We start from the raw sequence: 25,279 nt of genomic DNA, 5'->3' as shown, positions 1-25,279 counted from the left end.
CATGTACTTTAAAACGGGACGAAAGAAAGTGTTCAGCTGTTCTTTGAGCAATTTCGTAATTCAACTATTTATACACGAGGCATTGATAAAAAAAATGATTTCTAGAAAACTGGAACTCGGATGAATCCGTTGTAAAAAAATTCTAGGCCAATTAAGGCTGACGTTGAAGAGTATTAATTTTCATGTTTTTGGAATTTATAATTTATATTACGAATGTAACGACGAAAGAGAAGCTTCGTAAAGAAAGTTGTCGTGACCACTCGGAACTCTCGCCATCATATAAAGAAAGGCGAATATACTATTACTTTTATGTATATATATATGAATAGATCAAATCCTTCATACGGACACATGTTAATGCATATTCATCAGTGTGTATTATTATGATAAAATGAAGGTACTATCTGCTTTTACATGCGTGTTCATTTATTGGTACGAAATGATAACTATCGTAACGCCACAGGATGACCTACCTTAAAAGGAATCTTCTTATCAATTGCAAGTGTTCACCGCTCCGGTGGTCAAAGGAATGAGACAAGGATCATTGAGAGAAAAGCTCTTATCTTCCCTTTCTCGTGCTCCTATTTAACTTTGCTTATGATTTTATCTCCTTCTCTGCTCTTTTTCTTCTCTTTCTTCGACGATCGCTTTTCGCTATTTTATCTCAAGCGAACCAGTTCCAAGTCGAGCAGCCGTTAAACGGTGAAAGTAGGATTTTGATAAAAGATTCGATCCGTGCGTACACGTATTTCTCACTCGCGGCGCATCATCCGCAGCAGCAAAACGATATCGTTTTTATTCATATTCTTTCATTATATTTTTAACCTTTGGACCGGCGGCGAAATTCCGAAAAGTCCAGTTTCAGAGCGGATAATGCAACGATCGAGCAAAAACCTTTCTCCCGCCATTTTGTTTTTACAGCCTGAAAATTACGGTTGAAAAGAAAGGAAAAAAATGTTGCTCGCCTCGTAGGTGCAAAATTGTACGAATGCCATGTCAGAAAAGTTTTGCACCGTAATTAGACCGTGACCAAGTCCGACTGCCTGTCACCGTGTCACGAGAATGAAGATCAAACGGAAAAAGCCTTGGCAATGATCTTCACGCTTCTTTTTCTCGAATTAAGGATAAAAATGGGGAAAAAAGGATGACGATTCGCGAGTACCGCGGAATAATCCGCCAAGTTACGGTTAGAGATTGTTCTTTTTTTCTCTATTCCCTTCTGCGCATTTATCTTTTTCTCATTGAGTCATCGTTACACTCAAGAAGATTGTCCAACTTTAGCGAGGATCTCTGCATTGTTTTGTGCTACGTTGTAACAATTACGTTTCATCTTAGAAAATGAAAAAATATTCAACACTTTCATGATGGATTAAGTTTTCGCGAATATCGGTGTCGTAGCATTCGTTGCAGCGATTTCGAAGTTTTTTCATTCTCTCCAAGAACTATTTCCCGCAAACTCATCATAAAATGAAAACAAGAGAAACTCTAATTAAAAACTAGAACAAAAAAATGGCTCAAGTTTTAAAAGTACGAAAAAAATCGATTAATCGGTGAATGTTTACGATCGATGCCCCGGAGAGCCGAGAATCGGGAGAGCGAGCGAGTTGGTTCACCGTGCTGGAAGACTATAACTCATGATCCTTCCTCTCGTGTTCCGCGGGCCAGGCAAGGGCGCAGTGAAAGATAAGTAATATCTGTGTTCTTTCTTGGACGTGAATCGCGCGATGCAAGTCGGAGAGAACCGCAAAGCTCTTTTATGATGTATATACAAGTTGTACATACAAATATAGAGACTGATAGCGCGCGAATGCATGTATTAGTAAGCGGGTGAAGAGATTCATGCCCGCGAGTGAGAGGGAAGGAAAATGTGGACCACTTTGACCAACGAAGTGGGGACCTGGATTAAAAGCAAACGAGGCCATAGACCGAGTCCCAGAGCTATCTCGTGTCTCGAGCAGTTAACGTCATTTTTGTACACGCTTCGGAGCATCTCATCCGGATAGAGAAGAACAAAAATTCGACAAATCCTTACCACGGATGTTTCGACGAGCGCGACGATCTCTCCAACGTTCGGAATAAATATACACTTGCTACAACACACGTATATCCGTTTGTATATATGTGATTGACACGCGCGGGGTCAAAAAGTCCCGCCGAAACACTCACCATCGACGGTTAGTGCAAATTATACTCTGTGCTGAGTGATCGATGTGCGGAATGAATTCTACTTTTATCCATTTTTTTAACGAGTGTCACTTTGAAAATGGTTCGCTTAAAAGATGAGAGTTTTCATTTCGTTTCCACCGAGTTACGATAATGTATGGTTTTTTTTTATGGAGATCGAGAAAATATGCGGTGGGAATACTGATGTATCACTTTTGAGATAATTCCGCCAAGGGTTCCCCGCCAATCGCGCGGAATCTCGGATTAGTGGAATTAGAAGAAGCAGAAACTTGTACTTGGCAGATTTATTTCCTACATATATTTGCCTATGATATCGTCGGAATATTCGTTCTGAATTCTCAAAGATTAAGTTGAACAACTGATCGATCGCTTATTAGTCATTTGCTGATTTTTTTATCGCTTCTTTTCCAGATGATGGGCTCGAAAGGGAGTTTTTTCGTGGTCCTATTGACGATCGCGTTTACGATGAAGTTTTCCGTATGCGATACTCGTTATTTCGTCAAGGTACCAACCAACTCGACGGATCCGTTGAGCAGGTTTATGGGAATCGATAAATCGAGGTTCGTCGCCGAGGGAGGACGCGAGCCTTCGGTTAATCGAGCAGACGCCAGTAATCCTGAGAAATCGAGGTCGTCATTTCGTATCGACGATGAGACCATGATTCGCGAGAGCCTCAAAGCTAATCTCGAACGTCGCAATTCCTTCATTGAAAGTTCAACCTTCGATCCAGATGTGCTGAACAAATTTCTCGATGACTACGCCAATAAAATTAAATCTACCACCGAGAAAAATTACAATTTTCCATTTCGCATCGGCAAACCTGATTTAGAAAAGTTGAATGAGCATAAAAATGATAATGAGGATGTCGTTCCGAACCTGGAACCCGATAAAGTTTCCGAAGTTAATAAAACCATAGAAAATTCGATCAATTCGACCCTCGAAAGTACCGACGTAAGTATTTTCACGTTTTCTGTTAAAAGATTCGATAACGGCTCGATATTTCTACCATTGAAATTTAATTTAGCTGAACCAACAAGACCTCAATGACACCATAAAAAGAAACAAATATTTCGGAGGAAATGCGAATGACGATCGCAACGGGTGGGTAACTCTGGAAGCGATTCCATGGTCGAAAAGCAAAATTTCAAAATGGCAGGCAAGTTCGAGTTCTCAACGGCCCTGGCCAGATATGCAATCGTGGGATAAGCCGAGTAACGTCAAGCCATGGAATTCCGAATTTCCTTCGAGGCCCGCTTACATAAACAACGAACCATGGTGAGTCAACCGACAATGATCATAAATGCGTCGATCAACCTTCAATGATGAATCGCGCAAATGAATTTCATCAAAATAAATAAATCGTTAACGAATTCCAGGCCAGAACCTCCGAAAGTGCAACGACCGGATTACCATTCGAGCAGACCGATACCCTCGCAACCGCCGAGACCTCAAGTATCAACGCGACCATCGTACTTCGATGATCGTTTCGACCACAATTTGAATCAAGCTCAGAAATGGCCACCGGAGAGGCCGCAATCATCGTGGGACAAATTCCCGTCGACTGATTCGTACAAGCCCAACTTGGAGATAATAACGGATGACAGACCATCGAACTTCCCAACGAGCTGGGACAAATATACGCATTCCTCGTCCAATAACAACAATAAATATTCTTATAACGACAGAGACAGATTTACGAACAATTACGACGGCAACAACAATCATCATCACCATCAACAAAATCATCAGCACGAAGACTCGAATCACGATTGGAGAGAGCCCTTAAACAATTACCCATCAAAGTTCGAGCTTTACAAGGACAAGCCATCGAATTTCGGTAGACCAACGAGCGACTATCAGAGTAATCGTCCACAGCAATTATCTCACTATCAATATACCCCGGAACATCCACCGAGTCACCCATCGAACGGTGAAGGTCAATGGGTTTTGTTATCGACGAATCGCGGCTATTCGAAATCCCGGCAAAGATCGATGAAAATGGACAATGAGAAAGACCAGGACGCGACGACGATCAATACGAAATCTCCGGCAAGAGTCGGGGCACAGGACGACGATGGAACCGTTGCGGTGATGACCTCCAAACGTCAGGTTGGTCTAGGGATTTAAGAAAGACACGAAAAAAAAAAACAGAACAACTAAACAAATCACTCGCCTACTTCGAAAACTGCTGCGTTACCGGACACGAGCTGGATGCACAATACCAGAACAAAAACAAAAAAGATTGCAAGACTATGGGACCTTTCCACGAACTTTATTTTTCTCCACTTATGGGTGACTCACGCATAAGCTTTTATTCTTTCTCTACTTTTCCCATGTTTTTCATTCAACTTCCACTCGTTTATCTACTCTTCCAATGACTCATTTATTTACGTTTATTTGCATCGACCGACTTTTCGCAACATCCATCAATTCGTAATTCGTCTCAGGTACGTTTGACCGTTCTACCCTCCATAAATGGAACTAACACAACCACGTCACACGGCGGACTCCTCGAAGTTGAGAAAACATTCAAGACCGTCGATCAGAGCAGAAAGGAATACGAAGACAGCAGATTAACAACCGGGTTGAAACCGTTTATTGTTAACCATAGACCAATCAGAAACACCGTATCCAATAGACCCTCGAACTCTGCGGTTTTAGCCGCTGTCGGTGCCGGTATGTTACCGGCAACCATGGCTGTCATGATACCCATGATGCTCGGTCGAAAAAAACGCTCCTCATCTCAACTCCCCGTTTTTTATCATCCCTCGAATACTCCGAGCTTCAATTATCATGAGAAATTTGTGAGGAATTGAGAACGATCCTGAAGCAAAAAATCCGCGATTCTAAATCTTCCTCGATGCTCCCTCGACGTTGAAACGTAACCAGCTGTTTTGTTGTTTCGTTTTCAACGTTCAATCGTTCTTTGTTTTCTTTTTTTTTTCTATGAACGTTGCAATTTCGCACAGTAGATTTAAATATTTATTTATTCGTTAATGTCTTACTTTTGTATTTATGTATCGTTAAGGTTATTTATTTCTTTGAACGCGCCGACTCATCGAACCTGCTCCCCGTAATTGTAGAATTCCGAAAGGAAACATTTGTTTTTTGGATTTTTGAAAATAAAAAACGTAAAATTTGTTCGTTCGAAAAAATTGATTGCAATAAAATTGGAATGATTATTATCAACGTCGTGAAATATTCTTCAAAGTACGAAACTATATGCCATCAAATTATTTAGGGTTTTATGAAAAATACTCCGTTTATAATTGTACAACAATTCGAATGTTTTATTTACAGCATACAGTATTCGATCGTTTAGATTACATTTATTCATGTATTTAAACTTATTTGACAAATGTCATTGATTTGTTATCGTTGAACTTTACAAATAATAAATTATACTACGAAATTCGTCATCACGAATCCCACACCGGATTAGAACGAAAAAACACGTTGAAGGTAAGGTGTGATTTCATTTCGACGTTCTTCCGTCAGCACCGATTGCGAACAATCCCGAACCTCATCCTCGTTTTTTCTTCTCAAGTAGAATAAGTTTGATTCGATGAGAATTTTGATCCGCGGTCAGAAAAACTACGGAGAAATACTGATAATTTTATGGATTGTAAAAACGACTGACAAGAATAAAGTATGGAGTTTCCGCAGAGTTTCTTTGAAATGAATAAATTTTCGACAAGACTTCAATAGTTGAATTAAATAATTGGATAGACAACGCATATCATCGTTTTTCCACAAGATTAAAATTTTGATGCATTTTTTTAACCGAAAATCATCAATTCGAATTGATCGCAATTTCGAAAGATCCCGCCCTTGCTCAATCTTCCAAAATCTGCACAAAAACTTTTCGAAAATCACGAAAAAGCGTCGTAACGAAGATTTTGAAAAATAATTGCAGAACCGAATGAACCCGTTCGAGAGAATAAAGAGAATGCGACGAGTGAACAGATTCATCGGGGCAGCGATAAAATAATAATCATAGTCGTATATCCATCGAAGTAAACAACGTAGACTGGCAATTAAACATCAAATAATAACTCGATTAATTTGTCCTTAATAATCTTGTTCTTCCATGAGGTGAGTCACTCTTCGCCATTGATGCGTTTTTGGACATGACCCAAGTACCTGGCGAATCCTTCGCTCGCGTGCTTCAAAATGGCAACGCCGAGTCTCAGCTTGACCTCAGCTATTTTTTTTACAAATGAAAATATATTGAATCGTTCCTCGATCGGTTTCTTCGTGGTTCCGTCGCTCCACTCGACAGTAGAATCTGGTGAATTCGATTCATCGGTATTTCCGGTTGTACCGAGTATTTCATCGATGGTGAGACTCGGAACGGTGCTGGAAATCGTGGGAGTCGTTGAGTCAGCGGAGTCAAAAATCTCGGAGCTCGTAATTCCTGGTTCGGAAGGATTTCTCACAGTTTCCCCTAGCGAGCCAATTTTCTCTGTATTCTTTTCGGTACTCGTTTTCCTCGTCGCCTCAATTCTGATAGCAATTTTTTTGTAATTGACAGTTGTGTTTTCGATATTTCCAGGAATCGAGCCATTCTCATTTGGCCCAGAAGTTTTTTTGTCGGTTGAACGAATGGAATTACTGGACGAGTCGAGCCCGGAATCTTGGCCAGCTTTTTTCTCGTCTTCCTTGACATTGAAGACGGGACGGTGGTCGTTATTGATTCCGTTGGTAGGAATGACAGAATCGATGATATCGAGAATCTCGTTGCTCAAAGGTTCTTCAGTCTCGATCTCTTTTTCTTCTTTTTCAATCTCGCTTCTCGATGGTATAAGTTGAATAACCGACTCTCGCTTCTTTCGTGCCAGCTTCGCGGTAGCGAGATTCAGAGATCGCGGTCCGTGCTCGACCTGAACGGCGCTCGGTGTTATTTCGATCTCCTCATAATCGTCGTTCGATTTGTAAGCTTCGGCGTGGCCATAAGCCGACGAGACGTCGACCGGTTGGACTGGAAACTTGTATTCGTCCTGCATCTCGTTGGGAACACTTTCGGTAGGAATCGGCAAATTAGCAGCTAAATTGGCCCTGTTATCGTAACCGTATTCCTTCGGGATATTCCCGACAACGAATTGACGATCGACCGACTTTTTTCCAACGAAATCAGGCTTTTTTTGTCTTTCGTAATAATTCGGAGTGGTCGATAACTCCGGATACTTGAAATCGGTATTGCGATGTTTGTCGCTACTGCCGTAACGGGTAGTTGCCATTGGTCGATGAATCGAAACAGGATCTGTCGAGTATTTCGATGTGTCTAGTATTCTTCTCGTCGTCGGTTTAACATCCGGACGAGTGTGATCGAAAGATTGTTGATAGCGATAGAAATTCGATTCGTAATCTTTGATACCACCGTATTTGCCGTCTTGGTGGGTCATACCTTGGAGAACTTTGGAAAACACTTCCTCCTCGCTCTGACCATAATTGCCCCCATATTCCTCCATGTTGTACTTGTAATTCGGCTCGACGACGTAATTCCTCCGTGCTATTGCACCTCCAAATGGATAAAGAAAGTAGGAGGCCAAACCAATGCCCAATCCGACCAGGGACATTACTCCAAAACTTGGCATTACTTCGCGAGACAAATAGTTGTAAATTTGAGTACCGATCGGTTTTTGGGTTTGCTTTTTCTTATTTTTCGTACCGCTTACGGCCGTGACTTTTGATTCAGGAGCTATTTTCGATTCTTGAATGGTATTGTCGATAATTCCCAGTTCCGACAAAATGTTCGAACTCTCCGTGGTCGTGACAGCCGTCGAAGGTTCTGCCAAAAGGGTCGTCGCGGTTGGTTGAAGAGACGTTGACGAAGGTGGTGCAGGACTCGTTGGTCTTCGTCGTCGTAGCTTGTTCTTCTTCCTCTTGTGAGGCCGTTTGGTGCTCGTAACGATCGTCGATTCGTTCGAGCTCGAAGACTCGGTTTCGATTTTCTTGATATCGGGATTGAATTTTGTCGCAACGCCGATTCGAGATTCTTCGGGAATCAAAGGAGCTGCCGTTTTCGTTGCGTTTCTTTTGGGAGAAGCTTTCTCCTTGCTCTCAATCTTTTCGATTCGCAACACGGGAGCGTTTACTTTTATCGGCTCGATCTCGATATTCGTTTGCGATTCCGTGGGTTTTTTTAGCTGTACTTTGAGAACGTTATTATTTTTGTTTGGTTTTTTCGTCTTTGTAGAAACTGGCGAATTTTCAGGATCAGGAGATCGAGTCGCGTTCGTGAAAATTGTTGCGTTATTTGTGCGTGTCGGTTGGACGGAATTGGCAGTGGAGTCAGCGGTGAAGGAAGTTTTGAGCTTCGTCAAGAAAATCGGTCGCTCCGCGTTCAATTGATTCTCAACTGATTTCGGAGTTGTGATCATCGAGACGGGCCTGAATGTGACTTTTTCGACTTTCGAAGTGCTCGGATGCTTCGTCGTTTCTACCGAAGCTTTAGTGGTTGTTTTTCTCGTCGGGGATGGCTTTGTTTTGGTAGATTGAACAGGAGGTCTCGAGACCTTGGTCGCCACTGGTTTCGACGTAACGTTCGTAGGTTTCGGAGTCGTTAGTTTCGGTCTCATGGTCGATCGACTGGTGTCCAGGGGTTTTCTCGTGGTAGTCGTAGTCTTTGCTGTCGATATGGAGACCGTTGACTCAGCTTTCTGCGCCGTTGGCTCGGTGACTACAGAAGTCTTTGGGATCGAGGTGACTTTCGTCGTTTGAGTGGGTTTAGGAGTTTTTTCAGTAGTTACGATCGGGTGGACGGTAGTTTTTTTCAACGCGGGTGTCGTGCTCTTGGTCAAAGTCGTTAAAGTCGTTATTCTCTCCATTGGGGTGGTGGATTGCGACGATGACGATTTTTCGAGCGTCGAAGCTGTTTTTACTTCGCTCTTCGCAGTCGTTTCGATAATTTCGATCGGTGTAGTTGGCTTATCGTCCAACTTTTGATCGTTGTCACTCGATTCGCGATCGATCAATGGATTATCCGTCGTCGTTGGTGGGTTAAGAAGTATCCAGGTGGAAATCCCACCGGTCGTTGTCGGGCGATTTTTGTGAGCCGTCATCAGTCTCGTCGAGCTGCTCAATTCTCTCTCCAATTCTTCTTCCGTCATTGCCATCGCTACACCGGGATGACTCGACTCGAAGAAACCGAATTTGGAATTGACGGGCCTGCCAAAACCGACGGAGACCATCGAGCCCGCACCGGGATTCACGTTGTCGACTAATGCAACGACGCTCTTGTCGTTATCCCCGAATCTCAGAGGACCGTAACTCGCTTTTTCATCGTTATTCTGTACCAACAAAACGTTTGAGGCTTTCAGTTTTGTCGCGTTGGGACTTTCGATTGGTTCTTTCGACTCGGTATTGCTCACGTTGAGCAATTGCGTTGCCACAGTCCTCAGTGATTGATCCAGCGACTTGAGCGCGGTCCTGCAAAACAGAAACGAACCCATCAGACTTTTCGCTCAGCTTCAATCTTCCACTTCATTTCGAATATTCGTCGTAAATCAGAAATTAACATACTTACCGATTTTGATTTTTTTTTCTCGGGTGTCATTTAAAAATGAGTTAATTAACCGCATACGATCTCTTAGACTATAGTAAATGAAAAGACTTGTCGTTTACTAATTATTTATTATCGTTACAAAATTTATGAATAAGCGAACGTTGACGCTATTAATGCCCTGAAAATTTGTAAATTCTCATGGATTAAGGTATAAGATAATGAACTAATTCGATTCTGTCATCGAAACGTCGTCGAGTTAATTACAAAAAAATAAATAAAATTACATACTTTTGATATTAACGCTAGAGATTCAGCCGTTTATATTGGAAATTCGAGGGCAAGAGTGGGTTAAAAAAGAAGTTTGATCGATCGGATTTAATCTCGGACTGGTGGAAGAATCGAAGAATCAGTAGATTAGGCGAAGACGATCATATTAAAATTTGAATAGAATAATAAAATTCATTCAACGACTCGATATGCGTTCAATGAAAATATTTCGCTCATCTTTTTCTCTTCTTTCGTTTGCTTTTTAATTCGTGCCAATCCCTGTACTTATGAATGGACTGTTTTACGACTTGTTCGAGGCTCGGTCTGAATCGAATAGTGACTTGATCGGCGGCACGACCAAAATCAAGAACACCCGGTAGGGCCCATGGAAAGAAAATAGCGGCGACGCCGATGAGACCCGCAGCAGCGGCGGCGAAGGGTGCAGCAGCGATGCTGAAAAGTCCATAATTGAAAGGGTTCAAGAACGAAAAATAGGTAAAAATGGAGCCTACGGAATCCACGAGGCCAGATGGGCTCATGTCAAAATCATCGTCGTCGTCGTCGTCATCGTTGCCTACGGGAGCCAACGCCGTTGAGCCTGGAGAATTTCCAACTGCCGCAGCAGAACCACCACCGCCTGCAGCACCTGAAAGCGGTCCGGCACCAGCCGCGAGAGCTGGAAACGGCCCACCGGCTGAAGAATCACCGATCGCTTGGCCGACTCCGGAGTCCGCTATTAGCGATGGGATTAGTTGGGGTCGAATTTCACTAACGGGAAGCTGACTCAACGAGGGCGAAACGTCGACAAGACTGTCGGGAACAGATTCTCCGATAGCGTCGAAGCCGCCCTCGTGAGGGTCGCCGGTCGACACGAAAATTTCGGACTCTTGAGTGACGTGAGAGGTCGTACTAAAAACCGAACCGTCGTCCTCCACTGCCTCAGGATCGAACAACTCATCTCTGTCGGAATCCTCATCGTCGTCAGCCTCCGATGGGGAATTAAGAGTCTCCAGAGAATTGTAATTGTCACCAGGACGGTGGGAACTTTCGGAAACAGGGCCATCTACGTACTTGTCCTGAGGATCAGCGTCCCCTTGGGGAACGCTCGATCCAGTATTGAAGACGTTTGTACTCAGAACTTGAGAGTTTATAACGATATTGAGGTCGGTACAACCTTCTTTGCTCTGTATAGTGTTGTTTACTCGGGTTATAGAGTTGATCATGATGGTTGGACAATTTTTATCTGGCAACTGGTCCTGCGGTATCGACTGGCCTAGAGGGTCCTCCATATTCTGCATGTCCTCGTTCATGAACATAATATGAACGTTTGGAGGTGTTGCAGGACCATTCGTATTGTTTTCTGACGTGCCCAGGGGTTTCTCAACTTGCGCCACTTGCATTTCACTGACGGTTACATTCGGCTTTTTCGAGCCAGGATTGAGAATGTGAACTATGGTATTTTGAGTGATTTCGGAAGATGGTTTGAACACCGGCCATCTCGCATGAGTTTGCTTACTTGCCAAATCGGTCAAGAGAGTCACGACAGCTGTTGGAAGACTGACCGTCTCGGCGGGACGGCTAGACCCGGTTGATGGACTTTCCGAGGTCGGCCTCGGCACGTAGTGATGGCTCGGGTAGGGCTTTTGATTGTTTCCGTTATCGTAATAATGGAGTGATTGGTCAGGAAAGTCTGTTGCGAGTTCATTTCCGCCTGACGGCTGATAATGCAATGAGGATTGTTGATTTTGGAGCTGCGATTGTTCGTGATAATTAACAGCCGATAAATGATGTTTGTGAGTTTCTAATTGCTGATAAGAATTGGTGGGATCCTTCATTGGTCGATGGGAGCCAGGATTCGGGCTTGAAATTTCTTGGTAGTGAGTGATTCCCGTTGAAATTTCGTTCACGGAATCATGATTGGTCGGAGGCGTGCCGGCATAATAATTTTCTGGCTCGAAATAGGTCGTGGCTGAAGTGATGGGTCTCGAAATGCCAAAGTCATGATACGTGTGATCGAAGGGTTTCGTGACGGATTCTGCAGGCAGGACATTAACCAGCGAGTAAGTTTGATTTTTATTCGTAGCAAAAGCTGGTATTTGAAGCCATTGAATGATTTCTTGGACGTTGGGCTGTCCAAGCGGTTGGCGGTCGTAGCTCGAACTCGAGGGCAATGATTGTTGGGTGCTAGATGGCAATTTATGATAGTTCGAGCTCGCAGGATTTTGATATTGAGGATTGTTCGATTCCGATCCAGATATTTGAATGATAGGTTTTTTCTTTCGTTTTTTAATGCTACTTCCAATGGGGACAAGAGCATTGATCAGCGGAGTTTGTTGGTCGGTCAGTGTCTCTATGTTTGATGTGTATTTATCGTAATTAAAAAGATCTTCGACGTTCTGAAGTGCATCGTTCGGCCAATTTTTCAATTCGTGATAACTCGTGTTGCCGGAAGCGTCCTCGGGAGCTACTAGACTGATCGGCTTCAAATGAGTCTCGTCTCTCAACGGTTTCTCGTAATAATCCGATCTTAAGACCACTCTATTTTTTCCTTTCACCGAAATTCGTGACAAATCATCGTTCTCGTTAAATCTTAGAAAAGCTTCACGCGTATCATTAGCATTATGATCGTCCTGCCTAACCAACGGATCTTCTATCAATGACTCGTGAAATTTTTTTAACTTCGCATTTAGATTCTGGCGGGTAACGTTTTGACGACTGCGCGGATCCACGGATTTCGTAACGGTAAAACGTAGACTCTTGAAATCGTCTATTAACTTATCGGATACGATCGATCGAACGTCCGAATTTGATTTCACGATTCTCGAAGCTCCTAATAATCGCCAATCATTCGGTAAACCGAAATTATCGTCGATCTTGAAACTATTTACTGAGCCGGGAGCAAAATGGCTTTGATAATATATATCGCTTAATTGTGTATTATTTTCCGTCCGGCCTCTGTACCTGCTATCACTTTTAACGACCGACGAGCTTCTATGCTCGGTCGGTCGCCTCGACGAATTCCACGACCCATCGACGATCCCTTCGGTGGTTACTGATTTCTCGACATTTTCTTTCCCCACTTCCGGACTCCCTGCAACAAGTAAGTTCATAACGTATTATTAAACACTTCCTCGAAACGTCATTCATTTTGTAACAAACGCGCCCCGACGATCAATCGCCGCGGCCCTGCTGTGCTTTTATTTATGCTATGACAACTTTCCCACGGGGTTAGAAACTGTGGCCGTTTGATGACCGGCTTTCAAAAACCTTTTGATTACGGTGCATCGTTTAATTACTGTCTTTCCAATGAGACAACCATTGATCGATCATTCACTTTCCATTGAGAGCCTAAAAGCTGCACTTTTACAGTTGGCAACGCCCCGAGGCAATCGATAAATATGTGTTCGAAAATTAGTAAGAATATACCGGATTTACACACTTACCAGGTTTCGAGGGTCTGGCGTCGTTCGATCCCACGACCAGTAGGATCAACAGAAGATTTAACAGCTTGAACCGCATTATTGCACTGAAAACAGAAGCAAACGATTCGGGTTGTAGAAAACCGCTTTTCAACGCAAAATAAAAATCAACGCGCGCAGCCATCATTTTTATTCGACTGTTGTGAAGAAAATGAGGCCGAGAATCGTAAATTTTACAGCGAACCTACGTTCGCGATTTTTTAAATTCTGTCATCACGAAAAACTGCCTTTAAAATACCGTTCAACATTTATGTGCAATAAACCGGCTTAAACCGTAAGGAAATTTGAAAAATTTTCCATTTCTTCTGGAAAGAATAAAGCTCGAAATTTGACGAAATCCCGTGCGGTTGCGACGTGACGCGAAATCCCTGCAAATCAATGGTATGACGAAATTTAACGATTTTTTCGTCAATCGAAAAATTCAAAGCTACGTGAGAATGAAAAAATAGAGACGAAGCGATTCGTTAGTCACGCTCGTGCTGCATCGCGACGCTGCTTCAAATGACGCAAGTCTTCGAAACGATGTGATCAACAACACGATACGAATCCTTTATCGCCGATTTAACGGACCAAGGTCTCGGGATCGTTCGTATTCGATTGACACAACGAACAATCGATTCTCGAGGTGAATTCGGCAAGTCTTATAACGCCATTTACTCCCCAATTATTCGGCTGTCCATCTGAAAATCCCTACCGCACGCATAATTTCATAAATTTATCGAGATTCATTGGGAACACGAGAGCCACCGAAGCGTATAGATCGAGGAGAAGCCAGCAGGGAATAGTGACAATCGCCCAACGATTCAAAGGCCACTTGAGCGAATGAAGACTTGAAAAAAAATGAAAAATTTACAACATCCGCGTCCGGATCGATGAATTCATCAAATATCCCATTTTTTATGCTCAAGCCTGTGGTCTCATAATCAAGTGGTCAGTATTTTTTTTACCGTTGCATTTTCCTGCTCACTTTCAAGAGTAACTGACACAGAGGCGCGACGATAACGGGACCCATTGGTGTGTGTATCTTTTATGCTACGTTTCGATATAGGTATATATTTCTGGATCTCTTTCTTTCTTTCTCTCTCCTCGTTTTGGCATCATGTTTCGTTGGATCGAACGAGAGTGGGTGTTTCAGGAACGTGGACATAACTGTCGAATACAGTTTAATTCTACACGACATTGAATTCCGTTCCAAAGCCCGCGATCTATAAAACCGATGCGTTGGAATTTCACGAGCGGCCGAAATCGCCGATACCGATTTTTTTTCTCAATGCGCTCAGGCGGTCGACGACGATCCGATGCGCACAGAAATTTTCTCCAGCCGATCGGAAGCTATTTTTTGCTGAATTATGCTAACGTTTATTTTCATACTTCCGGATTGAAGAGAAACGAAATGTTGTTTTTTTCGAGACGCGCATGAAAATCCCATCGATATAAACACGGCTGAATGATTGTCGAAGCTGCATAGACCTATATCCGTGAATCTTTCGAGCGCACGAGTTACTCATGCCTGTTAAAGTCAACGAACCGAGGGCGAAAGAAATTATGATGATGGGCGAATACCGTCAATCGCTTTTCGGGGTTTCCGGTACGACGAGCACTTGCGGAACAGATTCTTCAGAGGTAAAAAAAGCTGGAATCCCTGATTGGGCGCTCGCTCCGTTTCAATCGTATACTCCAATACGATATACGGGATATTTCAGAAATAAATTGAACGATCTAAAATTCCTCAAGGTTACGAATCCTTTTCAATCGATTCATCAAAACTATTGGCTTCTTATATGCATCGAAATGTAAAGATCATTGAATTATTCAGTGCAATAAATAATGTAATAATAATGAATATTGAGAGTCTCGAAAATCAAGCTGGGAAATTCTCATGCATATAAAAACGTTTGATATTTTATTCAGGGAGCGAGCCGAACGTGTTCCGCATTGAAATCACCGAGCGGCTGGATCGCCATATTTGGAATATTACATACACGCGAGCCAAACTTCCTCGTGTTATCAGGATTATTCGATTAAATCTTGTAGATTTAATTAAAGTTGAGTACGATGAGCACGGTGGTGCACCCATAAAAAGTCGAGATTCCGAATATTCTTACATGCAAATACTTTGTTTTTAATACAAAAAGTTAAATTAAATTGATCCTTCACCAATTAATGAAATCGTTGTTGCGATTAATTATTCAAATGATTCCACAGCTTCGAATGTGGAACATCAGCATTTTTAATCAACTCGGTATAGCGCTAAGCGCAAGTTTTTATGAAACAAGACATCCTCCGATCAACGTTTTTTGAGATCTATTGTGACAACGAAGGTTGGTCAATATTTCGAAAATCTTACCGCTTGGATCCACGATCCCCTTACCGGGGCATCGACGCACTCGATATAACCGGCACTAAATAAACGAGACGAACAAACGCGAATGGAAAAAACGATCAAATTGATAAATCCGGCGGAAAAAAACTGAAAAAAAACGATCGAGGTTGACGCGAAGAGAGGAACGAAGAGACTGAAATACCGCGGGGTCGATAGCGGGTGATTTGAACGGCCGCAAGAGACGACGATCGAGTGAGGGCGTTGGATTTGAGTCCGCAATGAAGTTTCGTACGGAAAGTAGAGGAGGCTTTAAAAAGTTGGAAGAAAATGTTGGTACGGCCAATGCAGAAGAGGACGATCTTTCGACTGTACGGCTGACTGAATGCGAGGCTCGCTCTTCGAGTGCGAAAGAGAGAAAGAAGAGAGAATAAAGAGGAAGAAAAGGAAGAAGAAGAGGGAGGAAGAGGAGGAGGAGGAGGAGAAGAAGGAGACGGCGGGAAAGGGGAAGAGGACCTCAAGCAATGTCGATATACCGAGTGTATATCGCTTTGTATAAAAGGCACCAACGAGAGGGTTCCCCGAGCCTCGAAAAACCCCGTTACTTATGCCCGCGAGACGGGATAAACAAGCGCGCATACGCACACACCGGTGCGCGTGCACGTGTAAAAACACACGTGTTTGTTTGAAGGTAAAAATTTAATACAAGTATAAAGAGGGCGTCTCTTGGTCACTCTGTACCTGACGTGCGCACGCACACGCTCAAGGACTCGTGTGGCCGTGCGCACCATGAGCGGAGGTAAAACGATGACGATGCTCGGGGAATTCAACGGGTTGAATAACCTTCTTCTTGTAACGTTAGCGTATGCTAAGCGATCGTTATGTTACTGTATAACCGTGAAGCCTTCCATAGAAGACGAGTCCCAGTCTCTCCGGCACAAGCAGATGGGGAAACAGCTGCAGGGAGAGAGAGAGAGAGACGGAGAGCGAGCGTTAGGAGTTGAGCAAAAGGAGGAAAGAGACGAATTGATCCAGTCGCGATGGTCAGATGAGAATACGCGAGAAGGAAGAAGAGAGGAAGGCAAACCGACGATTGAGACGAAAGAGAAAAAGAGAGATGGAAAAAGGGTTAAGAGCAGGATGGGTCCTTGAACCAGAGCCCGCGAGACGTTGTCGTAGGATAATAACAGACCTCGAGTAACACCGACAACACAGTCGATTCGGTCTGAGGAATTTTCAACCTCCATTCTTCTCTAACTAGAGATCTATCGTCGGGTACGTTTGATATTTTTTTTCATAGTGCACCAGGGTCAATTTCATCGATGAGGCTTGTAATTTCATTCATTTTTCATGCAACCTCTACTCTCTCCTAATGATTAAAATCCAAGGAGCTTTGAACTACCTTCATTATCCTCGGAATTCGATGTTTTGAGAATGTTATTAGTTGAAAACCGAACTGATCGTCGGATTCGATAGAAAACTATGATACAATAAATTTCAATAAACATTCCTTGCTTCCTCGATGTTGAAAAATGAATAATTCGATTCTAGATTGCATTGAAAATAGCCAGAAACAGCGTCTGTACATTCGAGGAGCGAACCGATTCGAAATTACCTGTGGCATCGAACTCATTTCACTACAATTATACCAAAGGGAACTATCGATAAGTGAGGAATCGTGGGTTTGGTCCCGTTATGGAGTAGCTCGCTGTTTTTATAAGTATAAACAACTCCGGAGGACATTAACGATCCTGCGGGATGACGGAAATAAGATTATCTTCGCGTGCTCTCAACTCGGGGATTTTATAAAATATTCGATAAAGCGAATCTGTCCAAAGAACCGTATGAAATGTAATTTATAATTATTTATTTACGCGCATACTCATTCCCGTGGAAAAAGACACATTTTCTCGTGTTCACGAACGCCATTCGGCTCAAATCTAACTGGGCAATCGACAATGATCACTTGGAAGATAGTCCTGCTTGGGCGTATTCATGTGCGAAATTTCATGCAAACTTCACCCCAACGTTTTAATACCCCGTGAAATTGGTTTCAGCGATAAACAGAAAAAAGTGTGTATCTGATGAATAAACAAGCCTAGAAAATCACAAAAGAGCGTTGAATTTTTGTACTTTGGTGGCCAAGCTCGGAGTTGTTGTTGCGCTTGAAAATAAAACAGCGGAGATAAGCAAGGGCTCGTTATTATTCCTTCTCGGTGAATCTCGAACAAGCGTGCATTATTCATTGGGCGCGAGTAGCGCGCGGAAAAACAACCATAAGCGGAGCGCGAGCTCGGAACGCGTTTCCGAGTTATCCTAAGAATTTTCATGGAATTCGCGAACCCCCGTAAAGCGAGCTCTTTCCATGGCTCGATTGCGCTGCTTCTCCTGAGCATTTGCGTTACCCGAATTTCGATAGAAGAAGAATCATTGACAACGAATAAGGAAAATATGCGGAAAAAAATGATCTTCGAGATCGAACGAGAGAAGAAAAATTAAGAAGAGGACTATCAGGAATTTGGCAAAGTTAATTGACCGAAAAATCAGATAGAGAAATGAACGAAAGACAAAATGAAAATGAATTTTAATATATGGCGAAGAAACCAAGAGAACGACGAAGGAAGAAAGGAGAAAAAACGTAATATGGCGTCGTAATACGTTGGTGAGGGGAGAAGAAAAAAGTAAAGGTTCTTATATAGGTATATGTGCGAATATTTGAACCGCTTATAATCCTCGGCGTCGCAGAATCGTGAGCTCGCGCTATGTGGGACATAGCGGAACTTCCTGTGTCTCCTCGTTCTCTTCTCAACGTCTTATCTTGCATGTTATAAATGACGAGTCACCAACTCGGAACCATCCATTCTCCTTCATTTGGAAATTCACAGCTTTTCATCCTCGGGATTTCTCGAGACGAGGAATTTCTTCCATATCCGTATATTTACAGGCTCGAGAATAAAACATTCGTTGTTTACGACTGCTTGGAACGAAATTATCGCGCGCGCGTATCTACCAATACATTAATCTCTACTTTTTTCATAGGATCGAACTTCAATTTTGACTAACGCAAGTAAACCCTCACGCGATGGTAATCAGAATATAAAAAAAACAAAAGAAAACATTGAGAATTCAGCACGCAGCGCACTGCAATGATGGTCGCAATTAAGGGTGCTCCATCCATCGCCTCGAGACACGCGAAGTTGTATAATGACGATGCAACGCGTCCCCCCCCCCCCCCCCCGTCTGCACTTTCCGAGAACGAGTCTCGAGTAAAAGTTCCGAACCGGGCAAAACAGTCTCGCAAACGCACGACACGATTCGCGATCAAATGCAAATGCTCGCCAATCTCATTTGCCAACTCGAGGATTCTTTTGGGGCCTCACCAGTTTTATATTGTACTCGGAAAGTAAAAATATTGATTTTGATACTCGTTAAAATCGATTGCTTTATAAATTATGACATCAATGACGTTTGGGAGAAAAATGAAAAGAGTTAACGTAATGGCTTACAAACCGTCACATAAAATGCAGTATCAGAAGATAAATCAGGAGATTTTACGGTCAAACATAATAATCACGAGGCAGGTGGTGGTTGAAGCAAATATTGCGGGATCGTTCATTATGCCGAGTGAGAAAAAAAGAAATATTTTTTATTCTAGATACGAAACAGGAGTGTGGAACGACGAAAAAGAATTGGCCACGTTGTCATTACGACTCGTGCAAGATTTTATCCAACCCCATTGTTTTGCACACGGCTAATGGAATTTACGTTTAATTCGTGAATCTTTTATTCGTTTCGTATTCCTTCGAGCTGATGTTTGCGATCAAAAGAAACGAATTTAGAAAGACCCGTTGCTCGAGATTCGTGCGAAGCAAATGAGGGACGTATGATGATTTATTTGTGCGATAGAATGTCCGGGATCTCCCGAGAACGCGACGAGCCATTGCGTGTACAAAAGGGGAGGCAATATCGTGAAAAAAAAGCCATAACAGTGGCAATACAGATCAACAGGCTCGATCGACTCGAGGCTACGACACCGCGAATTCGGGCAAATTCAATTTTTCCTTTTTCACGAGGAAACTTTAATTTTGTAGGATTTTTGTCCACAAAAACTGTGCTTCTCAACCACCCAATTAAGATAGTTATGAATTTTGATGGTCGTTCAGAAAAACCCAAAAATTCGACATCCAAATGCGTCATAAAAAACCTATTTTTTGTCGGTACTTGAAAAATGACATTATAAATGTTGTCAGAGAGTGAGAATTACCAAAGTCTAATCGAGCTTTGGTACCGTCGAAAGTTAACGGTGTATCCTTGTCGAGAGCAGGAAATACAACCGTTGATGGGACATGGCGAGGAAGATCGTCGTCGACGCACCGGGAGCAATGCCAACGAATTTCCTTTGCTTGTACGCGTGCAATCGTTGCTCGATATACATAGTTCATTATTATCCGAGTAATTACCACCTTCGTATTCAGTGATGCGTAAATTAACGGAGTCTCATGATCAATTATAACGCTTTGTACAATATTTATTCCGGATGCTTAATCATTCATTTTCAATTCTCGAATCGATGAGGAATTGACTAAGACGACATTCATCTATTTTTCAATTCACCCATGGAAATACCCTTCAAAAAATCCACTAGCAAATCCACTTTTGTGATAAATTACAGTTAGAAATTAAAGAATTTTTCCACACGTCGCGCAATGCATTTTTAATACTGGCACGATCACGCGTGTACACGCTACGTCCAAGCTGGGAATTCTTTTGTCGCTTCATATACAGAGGAAACTATAACTTCCAATACCGTGACTGCAGAACTAGGGGAAAAAGTAGTGTCCGATGATGGGTGGGCGTTTCTCGTTGAAGCGCGGGTGCACCATGAATAAATCACCTCGGGAGGAAAATCTTTTCGTGCTCAACTGTCATTTTTTTTCTCGAATGGTTCTTCTCGTCAGGCGTTACGCTACGTTCCATCACTGGCTATCGCATGATCAAAACATTCACAGACTCGAGCGCGACACGCAAATTCCTGGGATTGGCACCGAAAATATTTCACGAGCTTTATAGGCTTTCCAACATCTTTTTGTATTTCCCCTTTTATAACAAAGTGTGCTCAATTTGTATAATTTGGTCCTCAATTTTATCGCTAAAATCTGAATACGCAATGTGAATGTTTTACTGAATCATCAAAAGTTTCAAGGACCTGTTTCATTTTCAAGATTTTCTTGAATGAAGTGATAAAAAAAGTGATAAGAAGAAGAAAATTAATTGCTGCAGCAAGAAGCCGTGATCATTTGTTTTTAAGCATATAAATATCCTATTATGCAAATGAGTTTGAAGGAGCTGATTTCAAAAACGAGACCAAGAAGACGAATATCTCGTTAATATTCATAAAGTGTGTGTTCAACAGCTCGTTCTCGAGTGGTGAAATAATAATTGAATTAAATTGGCATACGCTTGTATGTCCCGCGGCGTCATTAATTCCGTGTCCCTCTTTTTTTAAACGATTTTTTGTTTCTCCGGTGGTAAAGAGACTTCGCTGATTCAGACGATTGGATAATCTTTCCTCGAAAACGATTTTCACTCTCGATATTATGAAATTCATTGAATCGCTCAAAACTCACCTGTTATTGTCATCGGAGAGGAGACTTTCGCCGAAATTATTCCACCTTTCGACGTTTTGGCGACGATAGAAAATTCCATCGAACTGGATTCACTTTGTGCCTATTCCAAATTGAAAATAAATATAGCAACACGAAACGTGAGATTTTGGTTTTTGTATTAAAGTAATCGCAGTTCTACCTCGTATTATTCATTCATTTAGTGAGCTTCGGCTTCTCGTGGATTCAACTCCAGGATTTAACGATCACTCGATGAATTACAATTATCTTGAACAACTGCTGCGAAGCTATGCCCGAAACTTTAGATCGAACTGTTTTCCGTTGCCTCCAAATCACGAGTATACTCGAATTTAAGGTTTCGTGTTGAGAATCCGTTCGGATGTGTCGACGAACGAAAGATTATCACGTTTCGGGACACTCTCGCCCAACTTTATTCTTTTTAACGCCTTTTTTGTATCTCGGTACAGTCACTGTAATGCGCGTTTTTTTTTTTCGTATCCAGGCTTTTTCAAGTCGATCGAAAAATTCGTTGCGCTCCAATTTTTTGTCGATTCTCTCGGAATCGATTCTACACACTGAATCCACTCGGTGTATCGATCCTCACTGAAAGCTGCCCGCCCGTTGGTCCACTCTTATCGAGGGAATAGAATTCTCTCCGACAGATTTGGCCGCATAAAAAAGAGGTGCGAAATCTCAGTTGATGGAAATGTCAGAAGACAAACTTGGCAACTCAAGATGAAAGTTGAAATTTTTCCGGAATTTTCCGCAGAGAGCGCGTTGTTCCAGAGGGCAAAAAAACGGTGCCTCGAAGAGAATGAAATGCAATCCGAGAATACCAAAATCAAGCAGAGTGTCCAGAAAAATCTGGCAGTCGTTGAACTTTCGTATTTCGATTCTTGAGGAGCGATAAAATTGAAAACGTCGCCGAGAGTAACAAAAGCGTTGAGTGTAGCAGCGCGAATTTTCGTAGTGGCGCGAAAAGCTCGGGCGTTTGAGTCGTTTTGGAAGGTCGAAGTAGTTGTGATAAGTGCGACGTGGTTGATGTCGAATTTGTACTGAGGCTCAGTTGGGAATAAACGCCCCCTCGTTGTAGCCTTTCCCATGCCTTATTCTTCTACTTCTTCTCTTCTTCTTCTTCTTCGTCTCATCTCGTTGCGGCTTGGTCTTGAAATTTAATAGGTGCAAGCGAGGTGGTTGGGGGAGGGGATTTCGTAGTTGGGTAGGTTTGATCCCTTCTTTCGCAGTGTGTCGGTGGTACGTAGTAAGTAGTGTAGCCCAGTGAGGAGGATACTATTTCTCGTGTCCTTGGTATTTGCCATCGAGTCTACACGTACATCGGTGCCCCTCCAACAGTTGGATCGTCGAGCACCCGGGTATGCCCGACAATCCGTGTTCCCACGCATTTGTATTAAGTACGGATCTCGAGGATGTTGGAGTTCTTCTCACTGAGCAGCGTTGCTGCGCGATAGGAAAAAAAAGAAGAAAGAAATGTCGCATGCGTGCACGGCTTGAAGAGAGCGGTAACGAGAGTGTGGTGGTGAACCAGGGCGCAAAGTGGAAACTCGTGTCACCTCGAAATTTTTCAATTATACCGAATTAAACGAAACGAGCAATCGTAATGAGAGGTTTTTCCAGTTTTAAGGGGGAGGCAAAAAGGAACAAGAACGAATAATAGAGCGTCGTAAGCAAGATGATTGTGGACTTGAATCTCTTCAGCCCTGTTATTAGATGAGAAAAAATGTTAATCCAAGTTATTCGCGAGGAATGCTCCTTGGGAATGTCGCCGCTTGAGACTTTCCGAGGTGACTCAATTGTTGAAAATTACGTGGCTTTGATTAGGTCATGGAAAATGGGTAACGAGTATTTGCGGTTGGCTCACCGACCTCAGACTTTCGAGGGATCGAATTCCTTGCGTTCATTGTTTCAAAAATGCAGTACGAAAACGTTAGTCTCGTATCGCAGAGATTCGAGATGGACTCCAAAAATGGATTTCTCCGCAACCCGCTCAACGATAAAAATCTCAGTTTTGCCATCGCGATTAATTTCTCGTAAGAAGCTGGCACCGCGATTATTCATATGAAAACGAATGCAAATTTGAGCTCATCGCTCAAGTTCTTCGTGCGTTTATATGACCGCCATCCGAGATCGCTCATCACCGATGTGAGATTCCCCTGCCCCTGCGTTTTTTTCACGTTACTGAGATTACTCCGAGACGGAGCACGCACCGTAAAAAAGGAGTGTGTTTATCACGCAACGCAACGTCGTAACGTATAAAAGTCAAGCGCGTGCTCAAAACGTGGTCGAATCTCAGTGCCTATGAAATAAAGATGAAAAAAAAATGTATACAAGGCCTTTCACGAGCAATTAGAGTCGTTGATAACCTCGCTAAATTATTCATTTTCGTTGTACCAATTTCACTCAGTCAGTTATCTCAGATAACATTTGACATGGATCTTTCGTCGGGTGATTGAGTCGTCGGGGCTCGATCACGGTACGTTCGCGTTTTTATCGAATTTCCTCCGCTCAAATGAACGCGGATCGAGCGACCGTGATTTTGATCCCTAAAAATCGATTCTCGGTAGTTGCCACTTGTTTATTCAAACTTGTCGAGGATTATTGACGGACGTCGATTAATTAATCGACGGAGATTGGATGATGCGCATGACCCGTGCAGCCATACGAACGTATAAACAGTAAAGATCGTAGTACGCGTGGTAAAATCGCGTACACGGGAGTGAGGAAAAGGTGGTCGGGTCCCGTGGCATAATAATTGGATGTAACAATTAGTATTACGGTAAATTTGCACGTGCATAAGCGCGCTCGATCCCGAGCGCTAAAGAGGCTCAGCCACGTTCGAGACACACTGTAAGCACGATACACGTGGAAGGATGGAGGAAAAAAACAAGGCGTTGAGGAGAAAAAAGTAGTTCCATGAGAGACGAAGATGTAGCCGGGGAATTCGAGGCTTCCTTTAAATTCGCGCTCACAGTTATCTATTGTGATCTTTTGTCGCACGAAAAAAGTAAACGCGCGCACGAGGAAACAAAATTATGGAGAGTGTAAGAGAGTGGAGTAGAAAAATTACCGGTTTGAAAATAGATTATGCCGAATGAGAAAATTCATGGTTGGCTGAACCGAGAAAAAAAAAACTCATTTCCTGCAAGAAAAATGAGAATTCGTCATTTTTGGTACACGCATATATTTGAGATCATGCAACGGGTTTCATTCGACTCGGAGAAGAGAGGTTCGAAAAACCGACAAAACCAAATTTTTACGAGCAATCAAAATCTATATTTTACGTTATCTTTACGTTTTTTCTTCTTTTCCTTTTTGCGGTCTACTTTGCGATTTCGCCTGGATGCTTTCTCGTATCCGGCACCGCTCGAGCGTTAATTGTTTTGCTCTGTCGATGCCCTTTCCTTGCTCGTAAGCCTCGTAAGTTTAGCATAAAACCCACACATATGTGTATACTAGACCGATAAAACGATGGACGCTCGTCGTGCTCTCGTTTCATACGTAATGAATGTCATGGATTTTAAAGAGGATCCACGTCGACTTCCTAAACCTGTTGAACACAAACGAATGTTTGGAAAAAAAAACAAAAAACACCGGACTCGAGGCATCGCTCTTAATCGGAATCGAGGCACGATGAAGGTCTCCTCCACCTCCCTGCCCATTTCCTCATTTTTAAGACCAATTCTTTGCGTCAAGAATATCAGCAAAAAGAGAGAGAACAATGGTTGAAAAAAATCGATATCAATTTGAAAATAAGTAAAAAAGAAGGACGAAAATGAATCCTTTCGTTTGTGGCGTGATAGGAAGAGGTAAAACGTAGTAGGAAAACGATTGGAATCTCGAGGAGTGTCCTGAAACATAAGAGACAAAAGTCAGCAGAATA

General features: G+C 42.6%; 2 protein-coding genes across 2 annotated transcripts; one reads left to right on the top strand and one right to left on the bottom strand.

Moving 5' to 3' along the window:
- Nucleotides 1-1,661: 1,661 nt before the first annotated feature.
- On the top strand, nucleotides 1,662-5,851 carry LOC122415943 (GATA zinc finger domain-containing protein 14-like). Its single transcript, XM_043428553.1, has 5 exons — nucleotides 1,662-2,174; nucleotides 2,596-3,135; nucleotides 3,209-3,459; nucleotides 3,561-4,293; nucleotides 4,632-5,851. Exons 2-5 carry the CDS (start codon nucleotides 2,596-2,598, stop codon nucleotides 4,998-5,000), a joined length of 1,893 nt encoding a protein of 630 aa, XP_043284488.1. The 5' UTR covers nucleotides 1,662-2,174; the 3' UTR covers nucleotides 5,001-5,851.
- On the bottom strand, nucleotides 5,835-22,416 carry LOC122416631 (uncharacterized). Its single transcript, XM_043429700.1, has 5 exons — nucleotides 21,563-22,416; nucleotides 21,385-21,484; nucleotides 13,402-13,484; nucleotides 10,193-13,049; nucleotides 5,835-9,642 (listed from the first exon to the last, which is right to left on the bottom strand). Exons 3-5 carry the CDS (start codon nucleotides 13,475-13,477, stop codon nucleotides 6,285-6,287), a joined length of 6,291 nt encoding a protein of 2,096 aa, XP_043285635.1. The 5' UTR covers nucleotides 13,478-13,484; nucleotides 21,385-21,484; nucleotides 21,563-22,416; the 3' UTR covers nucleotides 5,835-6,284.
- Nucleotides 22,417-25,279: the final 2,863 nt, after the last annotated feature.

Source organism: Venturia canescens, chromosome 9 (genome assembly GCF_019457755.1).
Source record: "Venturia canescens isolate UGA chromosome 9, ASM1945775v1, whole genome shotgun sequence".
Lineage (NCBI taxonomy): Eukaryota > Metazoa > Arthropoda > Insecta > Hymenoptera > Ichneumonidae > Venturia > Venturia canescens.
Note: the sequence above shows the minus strand (reverse complement) of the source record. Positions and strands in the feature narration are given on the sequence as shown.

Excerpts from the sequence above, each read along its gene's own strand:
- LOC122415943 (XM_043428553.1), top strand. The coding sequence starts at position 2,596 with ATGATGGGCTCGAAAGGGAGTTTTTTCGTGGTCCTATTGACGATCGCG. Across the intron at positions 3,460-3,560 it reads TACATAAACAACGAACCATG|GCCAGAACCTCCGAAAGTGC; the intron begins GTGAGTCAACCG and ends AACGAATTCCAG. Across the intron at positions 4,294-4,631 it reads TGATGACCTCCAAACGTCAG|GTACGTTTGACCGTTCTACC; the intron begins GTTGGTCTAGGG and ends AATTCGTCTCAG.
- LOC122416631 (XM_043429700.1), bottom strand. The coding sequence starts at position 13,477 with ATGCGGTTCAAGCTGTTAAATCTTCTGTTGATCCTACTGGTCGTGGGA. Across the intron at positions 13,050-13,401 it reads CGCCAGACCCTCGAAACCTG|GGAGTCCGGAAGTGGGGAAA; the intron begins GTAAGTGTGTAA and ends TACTTGTTGCAG. Across the intron at positions 9,643-10,192 it reads CGAAAGAAGAGAAAAAGATG|TCTGATGGGTTCGTTTCTGT; the intron begins AGCGAAATATTT and ends CTGAGCGAAAAG.